Source organism: Pogona vitticeps, chromosome 3 (assembly GCF_051106095.1).
Source record: "Pogona vitticeps strain Pit_001003342236 chromosome 3, PviZW2.1, whole genome shotgun sequence".
NCBI classification, from domain to species: domain Eukaryota; kingdom Metazoa; phylum Chordata; class Lepidosauria; order Squamata; family Agamidae; genus Pogona; species Pogona vitticeps.
Genome location: NC_135785.1, coordinates 192,874,893 through 192,893,206, shown reverse-complemented (window position 1 = coordinate 192,893,206; position 18,314 = coordinate 192,874,893). Strand labels below are relative to the sequence as shown.

The window sequence follows — 18,314 nt, the reverse complement described above, 5'->3', positions numbered from 1 at the left end:
TTTAAGTGGCCACTGTATCTCTCCCCTCCCCCATGAGTTTCCCTGGCTGAGCAAAAGAAGCAGACGGTTTGATTAGTAAATGTATAGAATGACTGGTGATTGGGGGTGGTAATTTTGTAAGATGCAAACCACATCCATTGTGTATGAACTCCAATTGTGAGGTCAGTTCCAAGAGTGGACGTTCTGAGAGCACTGTTCTAACCATTCCTCTGAAATATTTGGTTGCTGCCTAGCTAGATATTTCAACAAAACTACAGTCACCTCAGTTTATCTTCTTTCTCAATATTTTCAGTAAAGTGCAGGAAATTCAAGGCTCAGGACATTTCAGAGTCCATTTGTCTCTTTCTTTCTTTCTTTCTTTGTTTAATATACCATCCTGTCAGTATGGGTGGAATTAGGGCAAATGAAGATTTCTAAAGTAGAAGCATCACAGATTTTGGGGGGAAATATATATCTGAGGTACTGAAGTGTGATTGCAGGTGGAAGAGTCAATAAAGAGGTGAAGCAATAGATTTAACTAGGGCCACAAAAGTTTAAAGGTGACCTTTAAGAGGAAGTGTTTGGGAACTAGCATCTAAACTGGGCTTTCATACTCTATGAAAGTGCACAAGTAAAGCTTCCCCTGGCCAGACTGAGTGATTATCTTAGATTGTTAAATATGTTACTATCACAATTTTCACTGTAGGTTGTTCTTCCACATCACCTGCACCCAAAATCTCACATCTAATAAAAGTAGGTGATGAAAGTAGGGTATGAGGAATCTTGTGGGGAATAAAAGATTGTCATCAAGGCAAGACAGCCTAAACTGACAATATTCTTCACGTCCCACCTTGATGCACCTGAGGAAGTAGGTTGTAGTCCCTGAAGGTATGAGGCAAATAAAACATAATAATCTTTAAGGCAGTGTAAGACTCTTTGTTTTCTCTTTTTTTAAAACTGCTGAAGGCTAACTTGACTACCTCTCTGGTTGGCTGTTTATTCCAGTACTATTCCAAATGCAAAAATATAATGCAATGCCAACATGAGACTCTGCCAGACAGAAGTGTTCTTTTATTCTAACAGTTCATTAAATTGATCCCACCAATGGAGCTACTCAATAAAGAGAAGGATATGACCATATAAATGTATGTTTCCAAACTGCATTCTGTGACTCCATTTATTATACAGTAGCTATAGTCACTGTCTAGTTATAGTTGATGACTGGTTTCCATGTTATGTCTCCCACAGATAAGAATGGTGAAAAACGCTCATTTTATTTTCTGGCAATTTATTTTTCTTGCAGCTATTATTTACTGATTTTACAGTTCTGCCTCTCAGTCCTACTGCATTTTGAAAACTTGGTGACTCTAGTTATTCCTTTTACCCAAAATAGTCAGTATAGAGTACAGTGGCAATTATGGGGTGAAAATTGTGACTTTCCAACCCTACTCCTAAATTTTGATGGATCTCATATGACCAGGGAAAACTGAATAGCAGCACACCCATTTTAGTATGTAAAATTTGTATTTTTAGAAGACATTGTTGAATAACAGTTCCCCTTTGTGAGCAGATGTGGAAAAATGTATCCACTTTTTTCACTGAGACCTAGGTTTAATGTTAAGTGTGTTATTTATAAAGCAGCTTAAAAATCTTAGGTTGTTCAGTAAAGAAAGAGTTTATACACTTTAACAAGCAAGGTGAAAAGTTATGGTTGAAGGTGTAGCCCATCCAGCCCCCCAGAAATTCAGGTTACAGACATGCCCTCACTCCAAAAATAGATTCATATTTTTATAGATTTAATAAATATTTAGGCAATTCACTTGACAATCTCTAGCATTGCTTCCTTAAAGAGAAAAAGTTCTCGATTTACCTGGGACTAAGTCTGTTTAAAACAATGGCTGGAATCTTGTTGATGTGGAAGTAAAGTTTGCATAACTTATTGATTGACAAGATTCATCTCATTTGCATAGTAGGGTGCATGATCAGACATGTGACTGAGATGTGCCCTGAAACCATGTCAGTCAGCTTCAGTTAGCTGTGGCAAGTTACATAAACTTTGCAGGGACTTCAGTTGCATTCTGACCAGTGAAACTTCCTTCAACAATATGTGGATCAACTGGTCTGGACTAATAAATATGAAGTAACTATGGTTGAACTATTTAAAATCTTAAAAGATGGTGCTGTTAAGGTGCTACTTTCAATATGCAAGCAAGTTTGAAAACTCAGCAGTGGCCAGAGGATTGGAAAAGATCAGTCTACATCCCAATCCCAAAGAAAGGCAGTGCCAAAGAATGCTCCAACTACCGTACAATTGCACTCATTTCACACGCTAGCAAGCTTATGCTCAAAATCCTACAAGGTAGGCTTCAGCAGTATGTGGACCGAGAACTCCCAGAAGTACAAGCTGGATTCCGAAGGGGCAGAGGAACTAGAGACCAAACTGCTAACGTGCTGGATTATGAAGAAAGCCAGAGAGTTCCAGAAAAGCATCTATTTGTGCTTCATTGACTATGCAAAAGCCTTTGACTGTGTGGACCACAGCAAACTATGGCAAGTCCTTAAAGAAATGGGCGTGCCTGACCACCTTGTATATCTCCTGAGAAACCTATATGTGGGACAGGAAGCAGCAGTTAGAACTGGATATGGAACAACTGATTGGTTCAAAATTGGAAAAGGAGTACGACAAGACTGTATATTGTCCCCATGCTTATTTAACTTATATGCAGAATATATCATACGGAAGGCTGGACTGGATGAGTCCCAAACCGGAATTAAGATTGCTGGAAGAAATATCAACAACCTCCGATATGCAGATGATACCACTCTGATGGCAGAAAGTGAGGAGGAACTAAAGAACCTTGTAATGAGGGTGAAAGAGGAGAGTGCAAAAAACGGCCTGAAACTCAACATCAAAAAAACTAAGATCATGGCCACTGGCGATGACAAATCTTGACAGCATCTTAAAAAGCAGAGACATCACCTTGCCAACAAAAGTCCGAATAGTCAAAGCTATGGTTTTCCCTGTAGTGATGTATGGAAGTGAGAGCTGGACCATAAAGAAAGAAGACCACCGAAGAATTGATGCCTTTGAATTGTGGTGCTGGAGGAGGCTCTTGAGAGTCCCCTGGACTGCAAGGAGAACAAAGCTATCAGTTCTAAAGGAAATCAACCCTGAGTGCTCACTGGAAGGACAGATCCTGAAGCTGAGGTTCCAGTACTTTGGCCATCTCATGAGAAGAGAAGACTCCTTGGAAAAGACCTTGATGTTAGGAAAGTGTGATGGCAAGGGGAGAAGGGGACGACAGAGGATGAGATGGCTGGACAGTGTCTGCGAAGCAACTAACATGAATTTGACACAACTCCGGGAGGCAGTGGAAGATAGGAGGGCCTGGCGTGCTCTGGTCCATGGGGTCATGAAGAGTCGGACACGACTAAACGACGATGACGAACTATGGTAGAAATCTCTTGTTTCTACATGTAGGCATTAATAAAGACTGTGTTATATTTGATCTCTTTCACACAGCTTACAATGTGCTTTATAGAGAGTAGCATGGCAAGTAAGTTTATAGAGCAGCATTTACTTGTGATGGAAGATACAATAAGGGTGCCTAAATGTCCCTGTGTTTGGATTGAAAGCTATTCAACTATGTCCTGAATTCCTTTGCTTTTGTTTCAGCTGCAAATTCTGTTTTAAAACTGAAGAGTTTTCCATTATTTTACGTGGGAATATTTCTTAATTAACCTTTGCTTTAGTCTTTATTTTGTTTTTTGTTTTTTAAAGTATTTGAAATTATTTTTTTAAAGAAAGTCCTAAAATTATTTGTTAAGATACTGTTGCTGAGAAAAACTGCTGCTGGAGAAATTGTCACAAAGATACTTGTTGCTGTTCATTCAGCAGGATTATTTTTCATTGCAATGCTCAGAGGAAGTCTCTGCTAGATAATTTATCTTCTAAACAGCAGAGGGTTAAACAGAAGCTTACTTTCAAAAGGATCTTTTAATAGAATGAAGTTAGAAAATGTTATCTAAATGTTTCCTAATGTTGATATCAGTCATCCCCAAGCTCACTGCCGCACTTCTGCTTTATTTAAATTTCACTGTCAATCCTTCAGTCTTGCCTTAACAGTAGATCCTAAAGTTTCTGGCAGTCAATCAGCCTTACTGTGAGATTTGTTTAGAAGCAAGAGGTTCCTATTAGAACCATTACATTTCTTCACTTTGAAGATAATGGAAAGGTCGATAAATGTTGCTTGAAATAGTGCTTAAAATAAATTGGGAGAGAATTCTCTGTCCTATGTAAATCCAGCCCTGTTCTCTATGCCAATAGTTCTGAGGTATGCATTCTGGATGCATTCAATTTCATTTAATGCCATGCCAGTCTTATTTTATTGAAAATCCATAACTGAGTAAATTACAAACAGTAAACAGATTAGTATATGCACCTTGTCATTGGAAAGGCTACAGTCAATGCAAGTATGATTGACTATCCAAGTCAATGTGATCAAGACTAATTTGCAGTTTATAGATTTATTAACCTCTGGATTCACTTTAGGAATGGTATATCTAGTAGTGTGTTTGACCTCTGCACCACCTGGTACGTTTTGGAGCTGAATACACTCCATGTGTTCTTGGGTGGAGGCATACTAAAATTTAGTATGAACAATGGCTTCTCAATCAAACATCACTTAGCAGTTTTGGATAAACTATTTAACCTACAGTATTTTCTGTTACCACAGGGACGTGGTGGTGCTGTGGGTTAAACCGCAAAAGCCTCTGTGCTGCAAGGTCGGAAGACCAGCAGTTGTAAGATTGAATCCATGCAACAGTGTGAGCTCCTGTTGCTTGTCCCATCTCCTGCGAACCTAGCAGTTCAAAAGCATACAAATGCAAGTAGATAAATAGGTACCACCTCGGTGGGAAGGTAATAGTGTTCCATGTCTAGTCGCGCTGGCCACCTGACCACAGAAACTGTCTTCGGACAAATGCTGGCTCTACAGCTTGGAAACAGGGATGAGCACCACCCCCTAGAGTTGGACACGACTGGACATTTATCAAGGGGAACCTTTACCTTTACCTTATTTTCTGTTATGGACTAGCAGCTAGAAAGTTCTTGATTTACTGAAGATTTATGAAAAGACTAGCATTTCTGCTTCTCTGATAATTTTTCATTCAGACTCCTGCAGACAGCATGGAACTCAGTACCTGAGCATAAAACTTGCCATGCAAAAGGTTTTGGAAATCAGGAAGGCTAGTGAGTTATGTGGGCATTGCCATACTGAATCTTAATGCTATCCTGTCTTCCAAGCCCCATTGAAATGTACAAGTGGAAAGGCTAAAGTTAGATACCAAGTTTCTTTTGCCTTGCATCAGGTGCTGTTTTATCTGGAGCATTATTAGCTTCTCTTATACCTCCACAACTAAAGTAGGAATATGAGAGTTGGTTTTCCATTTTACTAAAATATGTTGTGGCTCCTTTAATCTTCAAAGATTCAGTTCAATTTACTACACTGCTTTTTTTTCTCCTGCAGTTATGCTGCTTGTTTCATCTTCCGGGAAATTTCCTTTGAAGAAAAGAAAACACCCCACAGTATATCCTAGTGGAGATGTGTGTATAAATGAAGCTCTGGGCATCTCTCCTACTTCTTTCTTTCTCTTATTTTCCCATAATCTCTGTACAATTCAATTCAGAACTCACAATTCAAATCTCACTTTGACCTTTCTTCCCTTAAAGATTATTGCTTTTGTTTGCAGGGACACTTTGGTTTGTATCATTCCCCCCCCCCCCAACCTGTTGTTAAATTCCAGTTCTATATAACATGCAAGTGACACTTAATATGAGCAAAACCTACTCTATGACTGGTTTGAATGGCACAGCTCAGTGGTTGGAGCACTTTGCTGCTGGCTAGGACTATACAGACAAGCAGATAGTTGTGTCAAGAGATTGGGAAATGAGGACAAATGATTTCCGTAGCTCTCCTAGAAAACCATGCTTTGTAGTTCATACGTAGGATGAGCTAAGAGAAAGAGGGGGAAATGTCTGTTGGAAGGGAGCAAACACCTGTGCCTTATCTCTAGCTTTGGTCACACCAGCCAAATGATTTTGAATTATTTCCCGTGAATTTTGATCCTTTTTCTGTTGTTGCTGTTGGTTCAGACGACACAAGGCCATTATTGATTCTTTTGTCCCCCCACCATGCTATCTCCACATCAGATCCAGCCTGCTGGGAGCCTACTACTATATTTATTCTGTGTTTCATCACACAGTACAACCAACATCCCATTGAGTGTGTACCCCAAAACCAATTCATTTCCTATGCATCTGGCATGAGGTCCCACCTCCCTCACCACTGTCATTGGATTCCCTTAAGGTTTTTTTTTCCAAACAGGAATACTTCTGCCAGATCAGATCAAGTTTAATATGGTCATAGACCAATATCCAAATGTATGAATAACTGTACAAAAACAGTAAAACTCATATATAAAAACATATACTAAGTTAAAAGCATACTAACAAAGTAATACCTTAGTCTCCCTTTCTGGTTTCCACTAATAACTAAAATCAAGTAATTTTTAAAATCTTCCTCTCATGGATTTTAACAGCAGCTGCAAGAAATTTCACCACATTGTACCAGATATCTATATTGAATCCAGACAGCAATAAAAGCATGCAAAAAGCCTCAGAGCACCCAGGGAGTAATTTTAGATGAGGTTCAATAAAATTCCTCCAAATACCAACATACTATGGACAGTATAGGAGAACATGCATAACTGTTTCTATTGCACCCAAATTACAAGAACATCTATGTTGAGAGTATGGAATGTTCTTATACTTCCCTTCTAGTACTGCCGATGGCAATGCATTTAGTCGGGCATGGGTAAAGGCTCTGCAATATTTGGATATTAACAGTGAGTAAAGGTAGTTAGCTGGTTTAAAAGGCAGTAGTGCTTTATCCAAAGAAATACTATTTGATATTGCTCCCAAATCATGTTGCCTCTCCATCTCCATGATGCATTGTTTAAGAGCTTGGTTTACAGCATCATATCCCAAATATATTATATTGCCCTCCGAAAATCCATAAGATTTAAGCTTGGCTAATAGAACTTCCTTCCAATTTGACTGATAATTCTCCTGTAATATTAGAGAGGTCAAACCTCTTGAGAAGAAAAATACTTCTGTCAGATATGGAGCATCAGTCCCCCTACTGTCTTTTGACCACTACTGCAGTGCACTGTAGGTTCTTCATACAGGATAATGAAGCATGGAAATAGGAAGAAATGGCCTATATCAGTATGTAGCCAGCAAGGGTGGTTTGCTGACACAGCAATGTACAGTGGACAAATGTACAGTGGACCCTCTACTTATGGAATTAATCCGTATTGAAACGGTGGCTGTAGGCTGAAAAGTTCTGTAGGTTGAGTCTCCATTGACCTACAAGGCATTGAAAACCGATTAATCTGTAACCGGCCATTTTTGTTCCATTTTTGTTTTGTTTTTTTGTTTTTTCTGGTCTGTAGGTCGATTCTCTGGCTGCAAGTCGAACCTAAATTTTGCAGCCAGAGAAGTCTGTAACTTGAAAAGTCTGTAAGTCGAGCCGTCTGTAAGTCAAGGGTCCACTGTACTGTATCTAATTCACAAAAAAAGTGGAATGGTTAAAAAAACATATGAACTACTTTCACAGGGCATAGGCCACGTGGCCACAATGTGTGACTATAGCCTTTGTGAGAAGCTTCAAGGTCGGACTGAGCTCGCTCCTTGGTACAGAGCTAATTAGTGGAATGGCTTCAGCTTATGAAATGAGTGGAAAGAAGTTACTCCCGTCTTCATGAAATTACAGGAAAACCTTATGCCTGATTGGGAAATGTTCTGAAACTGAGATAGGTTTTCAGCATAATGAGAGGGTAACTCTGTTTTATTTATACTTAAACCACACATTAACCATTAGTAAGAAGTTGGAACTTCAACTGTTTGTATTTTAAGTTGGAACTCATCTTACTGCACTGAAGAAGGATCTGAGAAGCAGCACTGATATCTGCTGAGTTCCCCCTGCTGCAGTCTCCTCTGGCAGTCGATCCCATCTAATCCCTCTGCCAAAGGGCAGTAGAGTTTGATAATTGAAGATTACAGGCAGACTGGCTCCCCTTTTCCTTCCAAATAGTTTGTCTCCCAGAGGAGGGGAAAGGATCAGGAGAAAGTAACAGATGTTCCACCTCTGTGCCTGGCTTTGATATGCATGGGAAAGTTTTGTCTGAGACAAATGACTCAGAATTTGCCAGCCCATTATTTATGTGCACAGCCCATTTGGGGGAGATACAATCTCCAAGAGAGATCTTTGAGTTACTTATGAATTCCCCCGTTGAATTCAGGAAGAACGCAAACATCCCATTCCCATGAAATGGCTTCTGAAATCCCCCTGTAGAACAAATATCTTTCTATCATCATTCCTTTTGATCTTGCAGGCTTGACCCTATAAACATTTGGGAATAAGTGAAATTTAGGAGAATTTCATTCCTTCTCCCTCGAATTTTTTTTCCATTTTGAGAAGAGGATATGTATAATTATGTTATTAGCAATTGTGTACTTATCTGGGTGATTGAAAAAAACTGAATGTGTTTTTCAGAAATTCACACAGCTGTTTTCTTGTCCCCCAAATATTTCAGCACCCAGCTTGGAAGATTAATTTGAACTGTTTTGCAAATAGAGTATTTTCAGAGGTGATGCAGAAAAGACTTAATAATGTTGATATGATAGTGAACTGCAAATATGATTCAGTTAAGTAAGAGGAAATACATTTTTAGCAATGAAGTTAATTTTGAATCCCTGTTGAATTTAACATAGGTAATGGCAATAACATCTTGCTGAACAAAAAAAGAAAAATCCCATCTATTGTTTGCCTCCAAAAGCTTCAGTGTCAATTTTATGCCAGCATGAATATGCAAGAGAATTTTGACCATTATTTAATTTAATTTAAAATTTAAAAGCAACAAGTTCACTTCCCCAATTCTCATTTATCTTATTAACCCAACGTATTCTAAGCAGGCGTGGAACATTTGAACTTTGATGTTTAAACACACTGTTGGTGTAACCCCTATGGACTATTTGGTTCAGGCCAATGGGTGAGGAAATTTTAGGAAGGGGCTGTGATTCAGGAATTGAATTAGAAAGAGTTAGAGGCTTGCCAGCTTGGTTTAGAAGTTTAGAGACTTTCTATTTGGAGCCAGTTCCTTTATGTTGTGAGCATCTTATCTCAGTCGATAAATATATCTGGGACTTTGTTCTTATTGACTTAGAAGAGTCATATGAATTCTTCTTTATTTCTTCATGCAACTCCTGCTCTGGTGCTGGAGAAAAGAACTTGGGATGTATATATTATATCATCCTGCTTTATTATATCACAGTGGTTGTTGTTTTGGTATACATATATAAACCTTTTTGTAAAGTTTGTGTTTGCAGTACTCATTTAAAATATAGACAGCTCCATAAAAACAGTGTTACCTTTGCAGCCTGCCTTTTCCTGTTCTTCAAAGTTGTGAAGATAGTCTGATCTTGTGTGCTGCTTTCTTGCCAATTCTGCTTTGCTCCTTCTTCCCTGCCTAATTAAATCTACTTTCTAATTGTTTTTCTAAGCAGAACATGTGAACTCTTTTGGATTAAGACCACTATATGTGAGGCTGACTGATCAGTTGCAGTTCTCTATGGGATGGGCAGATTAATCCCCTACATACATTCTCATGCCTTTTTCTTTTCTCAGCACAGAAAAATTAAAATGAGGAGTAAGTAATTTGGAGGTATTTTGGTCACCCTGAACTGATTAGCTTCATAGTAACTGCCCATCAAAGTCTTCTTTTACCTGATGGATCATAACTATCCATTTGATCTTAGTCTATATTGTTTCCTTGTTCTGGAGGGTCCCCCCCCCCCACATTCTGTAATTGATGTAAGCAAAGGTACACTGTTTTATCACAGTCTTGTGCAGCATCTCCAAGGAGGTGGCAAAGGGAGAAATTATGCATCTCCCTTTTCAGAGCAAGAGGTGGGATGCTGATATATGTGCAGCTATCTCCACATCAGAGAAATGGAAAGCCAGTAAAAAAAAGAGAGGAAGCTGAAAGCATACCTGAGCAAGCCTATGACGATCAATCATCCTGCCTATCGCATTGTCTGTTATCTGTCCATATCTGTTATCCATTCTACCCCTCTTCTCTGTGGCAATACTGATTTGTTTCATCTAGTTAATTTTGCTAACTTGTTGTTTTTTATGGAACAGTGAAATGTGAGGAAAACAAACGTAGGCGTTGTCACCTGTGCATGAGGCTGGAGCATAGAGGTTGATAGCTTTGGCAGGGCTAGTGACTGATTCCAGCTGTAGGTCTTACTGGAGGCCACATCCCTATAGCACTATGAGGGTTTTAAACTGGAAGCAATTAAACAATCATAGACATAGACGATATCACACACACACATGCTTCCATCACAAACATGGGAAGGAATCTGCCCCCTCCAGCTTTAATTTCTCTTTGTGTATCCTACAGAAGTGCAAAACCCATCTGAGAAGTCCCTTGGGTGTTTCACATGTATGAGGACCTCAAAAAAGAAAGGATGGATTGACTGAGTCTTGGGTTTAAGGGATGAACTCAGTATATTGTTCTAATATCAAAGTTTGCCATGGCTTCAAATTCAACTCATTTGCTCTGTATTTCTCCTGAAATAGTGATGGGCACAGTTTGCTAAACCTTTTAGTTGCATTTTAAATATGTATCTGAGTTATTTTAGTTTACAATTGCAAATAAATAAATATTAATTTAAAGTATTTTCTGTTGCATTCATGTAGCTTTGTTTCTGCATGCACATATAGTGTAATTGCTTGGACAAGATAATTACATGCTAGATATTGTAGAGACTTTTAATTTTTGATTGAATTTCTAACAGAAATCTGCATGAAGCAGGATTTACAATTGATACCACGTTTTTCAGTGCATTGTTCCCCTCCCTTTTGTGTGATTTTTTTCAAAGAACACTGTGCTGCACAAGACCCATTTATTCAGAAGGTTTTTGATGCCAGAGGGAAACTATTCTATAGAATTAACACAACTGCATTCTGTTTACTAATATAGAAGGCCTGTTTCAGCACCTAGTTGGGACATGCACCAAGTGCCTATTTTTGTTTATTTTAGCAGCCTTTGGAAGGTCAAGAACAGCGATTATTTGCCACTTCACCTATGGATACTGAAGTAGATCTTGAAAGTTACCAAACTGCATTAGAAGAAGTACTCTCGTGGCTTCTCTCTGCTGAAGATTCACTGCAAGCACAAGGAGATATATCCACTGATGTAGAGGAAGTTAAAGAACAATTTCACACCCATGAGGTATGTGTGAATTGCACAGATGGTGAAAATCAACACAATCAGTTCACCATCTGCTTGTTGACGTTCTTCTATCTATATAGTGAATAAAGGTCAGAAACATGAGATATGAGTGGGGTTTAGGACCTTCTGTATAAAACATTGGCTGAAATCCAGCAATAAGTTGCAGTAAGAGTAGTAGGCCTGTTGAATCAGTGAGGATCTAGTGAGTGAACTCCTTTGTAAATTCCATTGATCCATTTGGCTTACTCTAATTGCAATGTACTGCTGGATTTCAGCCATTATGTTTTAGTCCCTCTTGCCAAATGATTCATTCCAACATACTTTATTCAGTTTAGGTCCAGTATTCAGTGGCTGCTCCCAACTGGAATAGACCCCCTGGCTTAAATGAATTTATATAAATGTTGATTGAACAGGTCTGCTCTCTTAGTTGGGACCAGTAATAGGATATAGGCCTAGAGGTTTAAGCAAAAACAGTAAGTTTTAAAGAGCTCTTCAATCTTAGATGGTAATATTTCCTAAAATTATTTTGTTCAGGGCTTTATGATGGAATTGACCGCTCACCAAGGACGTGTTGGTGATGTTTTGCAAGTAGGCAGCCAACTTCTGTCATTGGGGAAGCTTTCTGAAGATGAAGAAAACGAAATACAAGAACAAATGAATCTGCTTAATTCACGATGGGAAAATCTCAGGGTCACAAGTATGGAAAAACAGAACAAGTGAGTAAATATGTATTTGGGCAAGCAGTTTTGCAGCTGGTGGAAAGATTGTTTCAGTGTGGTATTTAGTGCATCTCTCTCCTTTCATCTGCCATTTCATGAGTGTCAGAATTGTTTCTTTGGGGGAAAAAGAGAATAAAAATGAACAGGTAGATGAGAACATTGCCCTGAAAATATTTAACTTAATGTTAATTTTACTTAACAAAACTTCACAGTGAAAGTGAAAATTTTCTTCACAGTGCATGCAACAGTACTGTTTCCTAGACTATAACTCTTTATCTAGATTTTTGCCTACATTTTTGATAGAGGAGGAAAGTGCATATTTCAAATCCTAACTGTTTGATGAATGCAACAAAACAGTATGATGATTTCATAGTTAGCATTCTGACACTCAAAGTACAAATACTTTGTATTCTAAGGCCAATGTGGAATATAGTGTCTTCTTATCTAGCACATATTCAAGCCAAAACAATGTATATGTGAAAAGTTCAGTCAGAGGTGGATACTGGTTTTGCAAGGGACTGAAATGGGGAAAGGTCTTGTTTTAATGAAATAATCAAAGGAGCTATGCTTAAGAACTCTGCACACTTATTTTCCACGCATAACACAACCTTTTAGATCATATCTCACCATGATGTAAATCTTCATGTCTAGAAGGAAATAATTATCCAAAGCAGTCATTTGTAGATGATTTCACATCAAAAGGTAAAAGAAGAATTCTTCTTCTGAAGAATTCCAGAAGGCTTTTAACTGAAATAATATTAGCTGTGGGTCCTGATGGCAGTTTTTAGAGTATATATTTTAATTGTATTTTAATTGTTATGAATTTTTATTGTATTTTAAATGTTGTGAGCCGCCCAGAGACCTTTGGGTAGTATGGGTGGCATATAAATAAACTAAACTAAACTAAACTAAACTAAACTAAACTAAACTAAACTAAACTAAACTAAACTAAACTAAACTAAACTAAATAAATAAATAAATAAATAAATAAATAAATAAATAAATAAATAAATAAATAAAATAACAGAGCAAGAAGATACTGTATGAATAAGGCTATCATATGCTAAATCTGACAACTAGACCATCAACTTAGTGTGCTTGCTATACTGACTGGCAGTGGGAGAAAAGTCTTTTCCAGTTAGACCTGAAAATGCCAGGAGTTCAACCAGGGACCTTCTATATGCAAAACGTATCTTCTGCTACTGAGCTTTAAAAGGTAAAGGTAAAGGTTCCCCTTGACAATTTTTGTCCAGTCGTGTCCGACTCTAGGGGGCAGCGCTCATCCCGCTCTTCAAGCTATAGAGCCAGCGTTTGTCCGAAGACAATCTTTCTGTGGTCACATGGCCAGTGTGATTTAGACACGGAACGCTGTTTACCTTCCCACCGAGATGGTACCTATTTATCTACTTGCATTTGCATGCTTTCGAACCGCTAGGTTGGCGGGAGCTGGGACAAGCAACGGGCGCTCACTCCGTCGCGTGGATTCGATCTTACGAGTGCTTGGTCTTCTGACCCTGCAGCACAGGCTTCTGCAGTTTAGCCCACAGCGCCACCACGTCCCTTTAGACCCCCTTTTAAACATGGACAAGATGTAGCAACCTAGAAAAAGAAAGTGTTTATTAAGCAAGGTTAAATGGAAGTATTTTGAACTATGGTTCTTTCTTTCTTCATCATACTCATACTTTGTCCAATGTATACATTTTATTGACTGACTGACTGACTGGCTGACTGACTGACTGACTGACTGACTGACTGACTGATTGATTGATTGATTGATTGATTGATTGATTGATTGATTGCGATTTTTAGCCTGGAGACCCAAGGCAGAATACAAAAAAAATTAAAATTGACAGTTAATTAAAACTAGGAATAGTTTGTTCTGGTATGAAGAAGAAACAAGGGGATGGGGGAAAGAAATAGACTGGGTTTTGGAAAGCTTTATGCATTTTGCATTGACTTTCCTGATGCTTAAATTAAATAAGTATAGAGAAAAGGCTGGAGAATAACTGTGTCTTTCTTTATTTGACTAAAGGGACATGTAAGGGGCCTACAATTTCTAGTTGTCTGCTTCATGAGCAGAATCCCATTTCATCATTATGGTTGTGCGAGGGTCCGTTGCACAGATTGTTCGTCATCTGAGGAGCTTGTGTGAATACATTTTTACACAAGCAGAAGCCTTAGTGTTCTCAGTCTCCAACTGCACAGTGGACAGCAAATGCCTGCAACAGAAGTCTGCCCCTTGTCTGCAATAACTGTTTCGAAAATATCCAGTGAATTCTTGAACTCCTTTTCATACTTCTGTTCACTCTTTTCAGAGTCTTACTATGTAATGGCATGAAAATCAGGAGAGGGGTGACTGTAGCCATAATTTTATGAAAATGGCACATTTTATGACATAAGGAAACGTGTTTAAATTCAGGCACCAGGAGCAATAATTAATCCTGCATCTTGTTCAATAAGAATTTGTCCACTTTAGAACAGCACTTTGCAGGAAAATGTGTAGAAAACAATCTAAAAGAATGGAATGATAACACTGCCATTAAATACTTTTAAACTATTATAAGATTTGTGGCATATAATTATCCTTCAGGATGGAGCTAGATTAATACAGCTCTCATGGGAGCAGTGAAAATTAGTCAAATATTTTGCTGCTACCATTTTAAAATCAGTTCAATTTGAGTACAATTAAGGTTGATTATATCATTTGTGGTGGGTGTGCCACTTTCTACTCTACTTCCAAAGGTACAATTTCCTGATTTTTCTGTACCTTTTGTTAGGGAAATACTACCTTTATTATATTTTTAAGCAAAAGCTGTACTTATCCTAGTGTTTTTAATAAAATATCTTGTGTTGAAGCTATTGTATAATTGCAGGCACTGATGAAAACTGCAGCCAACTTACAAACTGAATGGCCATAATGGTATTGTTGGAAACAAACGTGTCAAGAGATCAGTTGAATTAAATACTTTGGCAGCTTCGCAGCATTAAATGGGTTGAAACTTCTTTTACTTTGGCAGTAAAAACCTAAGGAGAGCTGTGCTAGGTCAGACCAGATTTTTTCTGACATTTTGGTCCCAACCAGATAATTATATACAGCAAAGTGTGCTGCTTATATAGTGCTTCAAGCACTCTCTGGGCGGTTTACAAGTTAATTACGCAGGCTACACATTGCCCCCCCCCCAGCGAGCTGGGTACTCATTTTACCGACCTCGGAAAGATAGAAGGCTGAGTCAACCTTGAGCCGCTACCTGGGATTGAACCACAGGTTGTAAGCACAGTTTTGGCTGCAGTACAGCAGTTTAACCACTGCGCCACTATATAGATTTTTTCTAACATTTGGGTCCCAACCAGATAATTATATACAGGGCATAAGGGCAACAGCCTTTCCACACAGTTGTGACCCAGCAACTGATAGTCAGTGGCATACTGCTCTTGACAGTGGAGGTTTCATTTGGCTGTAGCTTTTGAAAAATTTACCTTCCTTGAGTTTGTCTGATCCCCAATTTAAAGCCAACTAAACCACAGGACATCACCACTTCATGTGCAGCTAACTGCATGAATTGATACATGACGTTTCTACACTTGATTTTAGCCAAAAGGCCGAGAACCAAAGTACTGTATGGGGGATTAAGTGGGATTCCATACAGTGAGAGGTGCTGCTCCTGAGAGCTCAGTGGAGTGGAGTAAGTCTCTCACATTATTATTATACGGATCTCGCCAGAAAACATTTAAACCCATTTTTTGTTAAAGAAGAGGGGCTGTTCAGATTGTGACACTCTGAGATATACTCTGTCAACGGGAGAGTCGGTTATACTGGAGAATGTGGTGGCATTTTTTAACCAAATAGTGAGGAGCCACAGAATGTCTCATGAATGTGATCTACACATTCACGAGACATACTGTAATGAAATGTGTAGATCCAGTTAATTAATTGTTTGCTACCTTATATAAGTGAATTTTGTGTGTGTGTATGCCTATAAAAGCTCTGATAGATGATGTTAAACAGTACTTGACTACACCTCTCTTGATTTTACTGCTAGCAATCAATTTTACTGCTTGAGTCTAAGATGCAAGTCAAGAGAAGAGAGCACAAAAGAAAGTGGAAATAAAATGCATGGCTGCCTATGACTCCGCCTTATTCACAATGTTTTCATTCTAAAATGTCCTAAACACACATACAACATAACTATAAATCATGTTGGAAAAAAGATAGTTTATCCAATAAAAGCTAAAAAAAAGAAGATTTCTAACTGATGAAAGGATATTTTAGAATAGAAATTTCCTTCTTTCCTTCCTTCGTTTTGAAAATGTGACACAGAGATGGCTATACCTCATTGCAAATGGAGCTACCATGTAGATTTCTATAAAGGCATTGTGATGATGACACTCATAATTTTCAGTCTTTTCCTAATAAAGATTTGCTGTTCTCATGTGAACTTGCCTATCCTTTTCACACACCCTTGCTTCTTCTGGTGGAATTGGTGACATAATAGGGGAAGACTTTTTATGTGGCAACATGCCATTATTATTATTATTATTATTATTATTATTATTATTATTATTATTATTATTATTATTATTATTATTATTATTATTATTATTATTATTATTATTATTATTATTATTATTATTATTATTATTATTATTATTATTATCATCGTCGTCGTCGTCATCGTCACCATCATTATCATTATCATCATTATCATTAACATCATCATTATCATTAACATCATCATCATCATCATCATCATCACCACCACCACCACCACCACCACCACCAAACCATGTGGGGCTAGTTTATTTTCTGCCTGATCTGAATTCTGCTGGCACTTGAAGACACTTCTTTTCAAATAGGCATTTAATTGTATGGTTCTTTAGTTGGCGTGTGTGCGCGTGTGCGCGTGTTTTCTCTGAGACTCTTTTTTTCTAATTTTTTTTCTTTGATGGGTTTTTAGTAATAATCGTGTGCTGTCAGGTCAGTTATACCTTAGGGTGACCCTTTTCAGGCAGAGAATACTCAGGCATGCCATTCCCTTCTTCTAAGGGCACCCTGCGACTGTGCAGCTTGCCCAAGGCCACACAGGCTAGCTCTTCTTGTTGGAGGCACAATGGGGTATCAAACTACCAGACTCTGACTCTACAGCCAGATATCTAAATCACTGAGCCTAGGATATAATGCCATATCATCTCATGCTCTCTTTCTTGGTTTATTCAGAATATAAATCAACATATATACAGAACTAGGATTTTTAAAATTTCTTTCATTCATATATCGATTCATTTGTTCATTCTTTCATCCGCTTGCTTGCTTACCCTGGCGCACTGCAGTTCTTTTGAATAACATTTTGTGTGGGATCAGAGTAATCGATTTTTACTTTGAAAGAACTAAATATTGGAAGACAGTGTAATCATGTATTATGTTCTTCTCCTCAGATAAACTAATTGCTTTGATATAGAAATAATGTCCTCTAAAAATAAGATCACTTAATATGTCTGGAAGAATTTGTAAAGACAAGCATTGCAAAGTTCATTAAAGTAATAAATGTGAAAGCAGTACCAGATGGGCCCTCCAAAGCACAAAATCTGTCAAGAATGACCAGGCTTGAGCTGGAGACATTGCCTCCCTGTGCTGTCAGGATGATTGGTCATAGAAGGGGACTGTATATAGTTTTACTGTGATGTTCATTCTACAGCATATATTCTTCCACTACCTTTCAACTTGCTGGAACAGAATGTAAAGTGACGCTGAGAGAAAGTGTTGTCACTGAGTATGTAAAGCCTGCAGAGTTCCAGCCTTCTTTCCGTAAGGACATGTCACTGAAACATGCTTATTAATTGCAATTGTAAGAAAGGGATGAATGTTTTGTTTAATATTTTCTGTTTCATAGTATCATAGAATAATTGAATTGGAAGGGACCCAAAAAAGCATTGAGGTCAAACCATCGCTCAATGCGGGAATCCAAATAAAAGCAGATCTGACAAATGGTTGTCCAATTTTGTCTTGAATGCCTCCAGTGGCCACTCGCTATGCAAACTGGTTCCCCACTGTGTTTAGGACGGATTCCTCACTTAACAGGCACCAGAAAATGGCCGCCCTATGGAGGATCTTCACTGAATGATGAGGTATTTTGCCCATTAGCACGCGTTAACTGGTTTTTAATGCATTCTAATGGGTTTTTTACTTTTGCTTGACGACGATTTCATTGTACACTGATTTTGCTGGAACGGATTATCATCATCAAGCAAGGCAAC

The 18,314-nt window shown here is 38.3% G+C and overlaps 1 protein-coding gene across 11 annotated transcripts in view; it reads left to right on the top strand.

The window, feature by feature from the left end:
- DMD (dystrophin) overlaps window positions 1-18,314 on the top strand; it is a 1,295,019-nt gene that overhangs the window by 477,431 nt on the left and 799,274 nt on the right. For all 11 annotated transcript variants that reach the window (XM_078390471.1, XM_078390476.1, XM_078390472.1 and 8 more), the window contains 2 exons: window positions 11,152-11,343; window positions 11,878-12,059. In XM_078390471.1, the coding sequence (XP_078246597.1) occupies window positions 11,152-11,343; window positions 11,878-12,059 (374 nt within the window). The remainder of the gene's footprint in view (window positions 1-11,151; window positions 11,344-11,877; window positions 12,060-18,314) is intronic.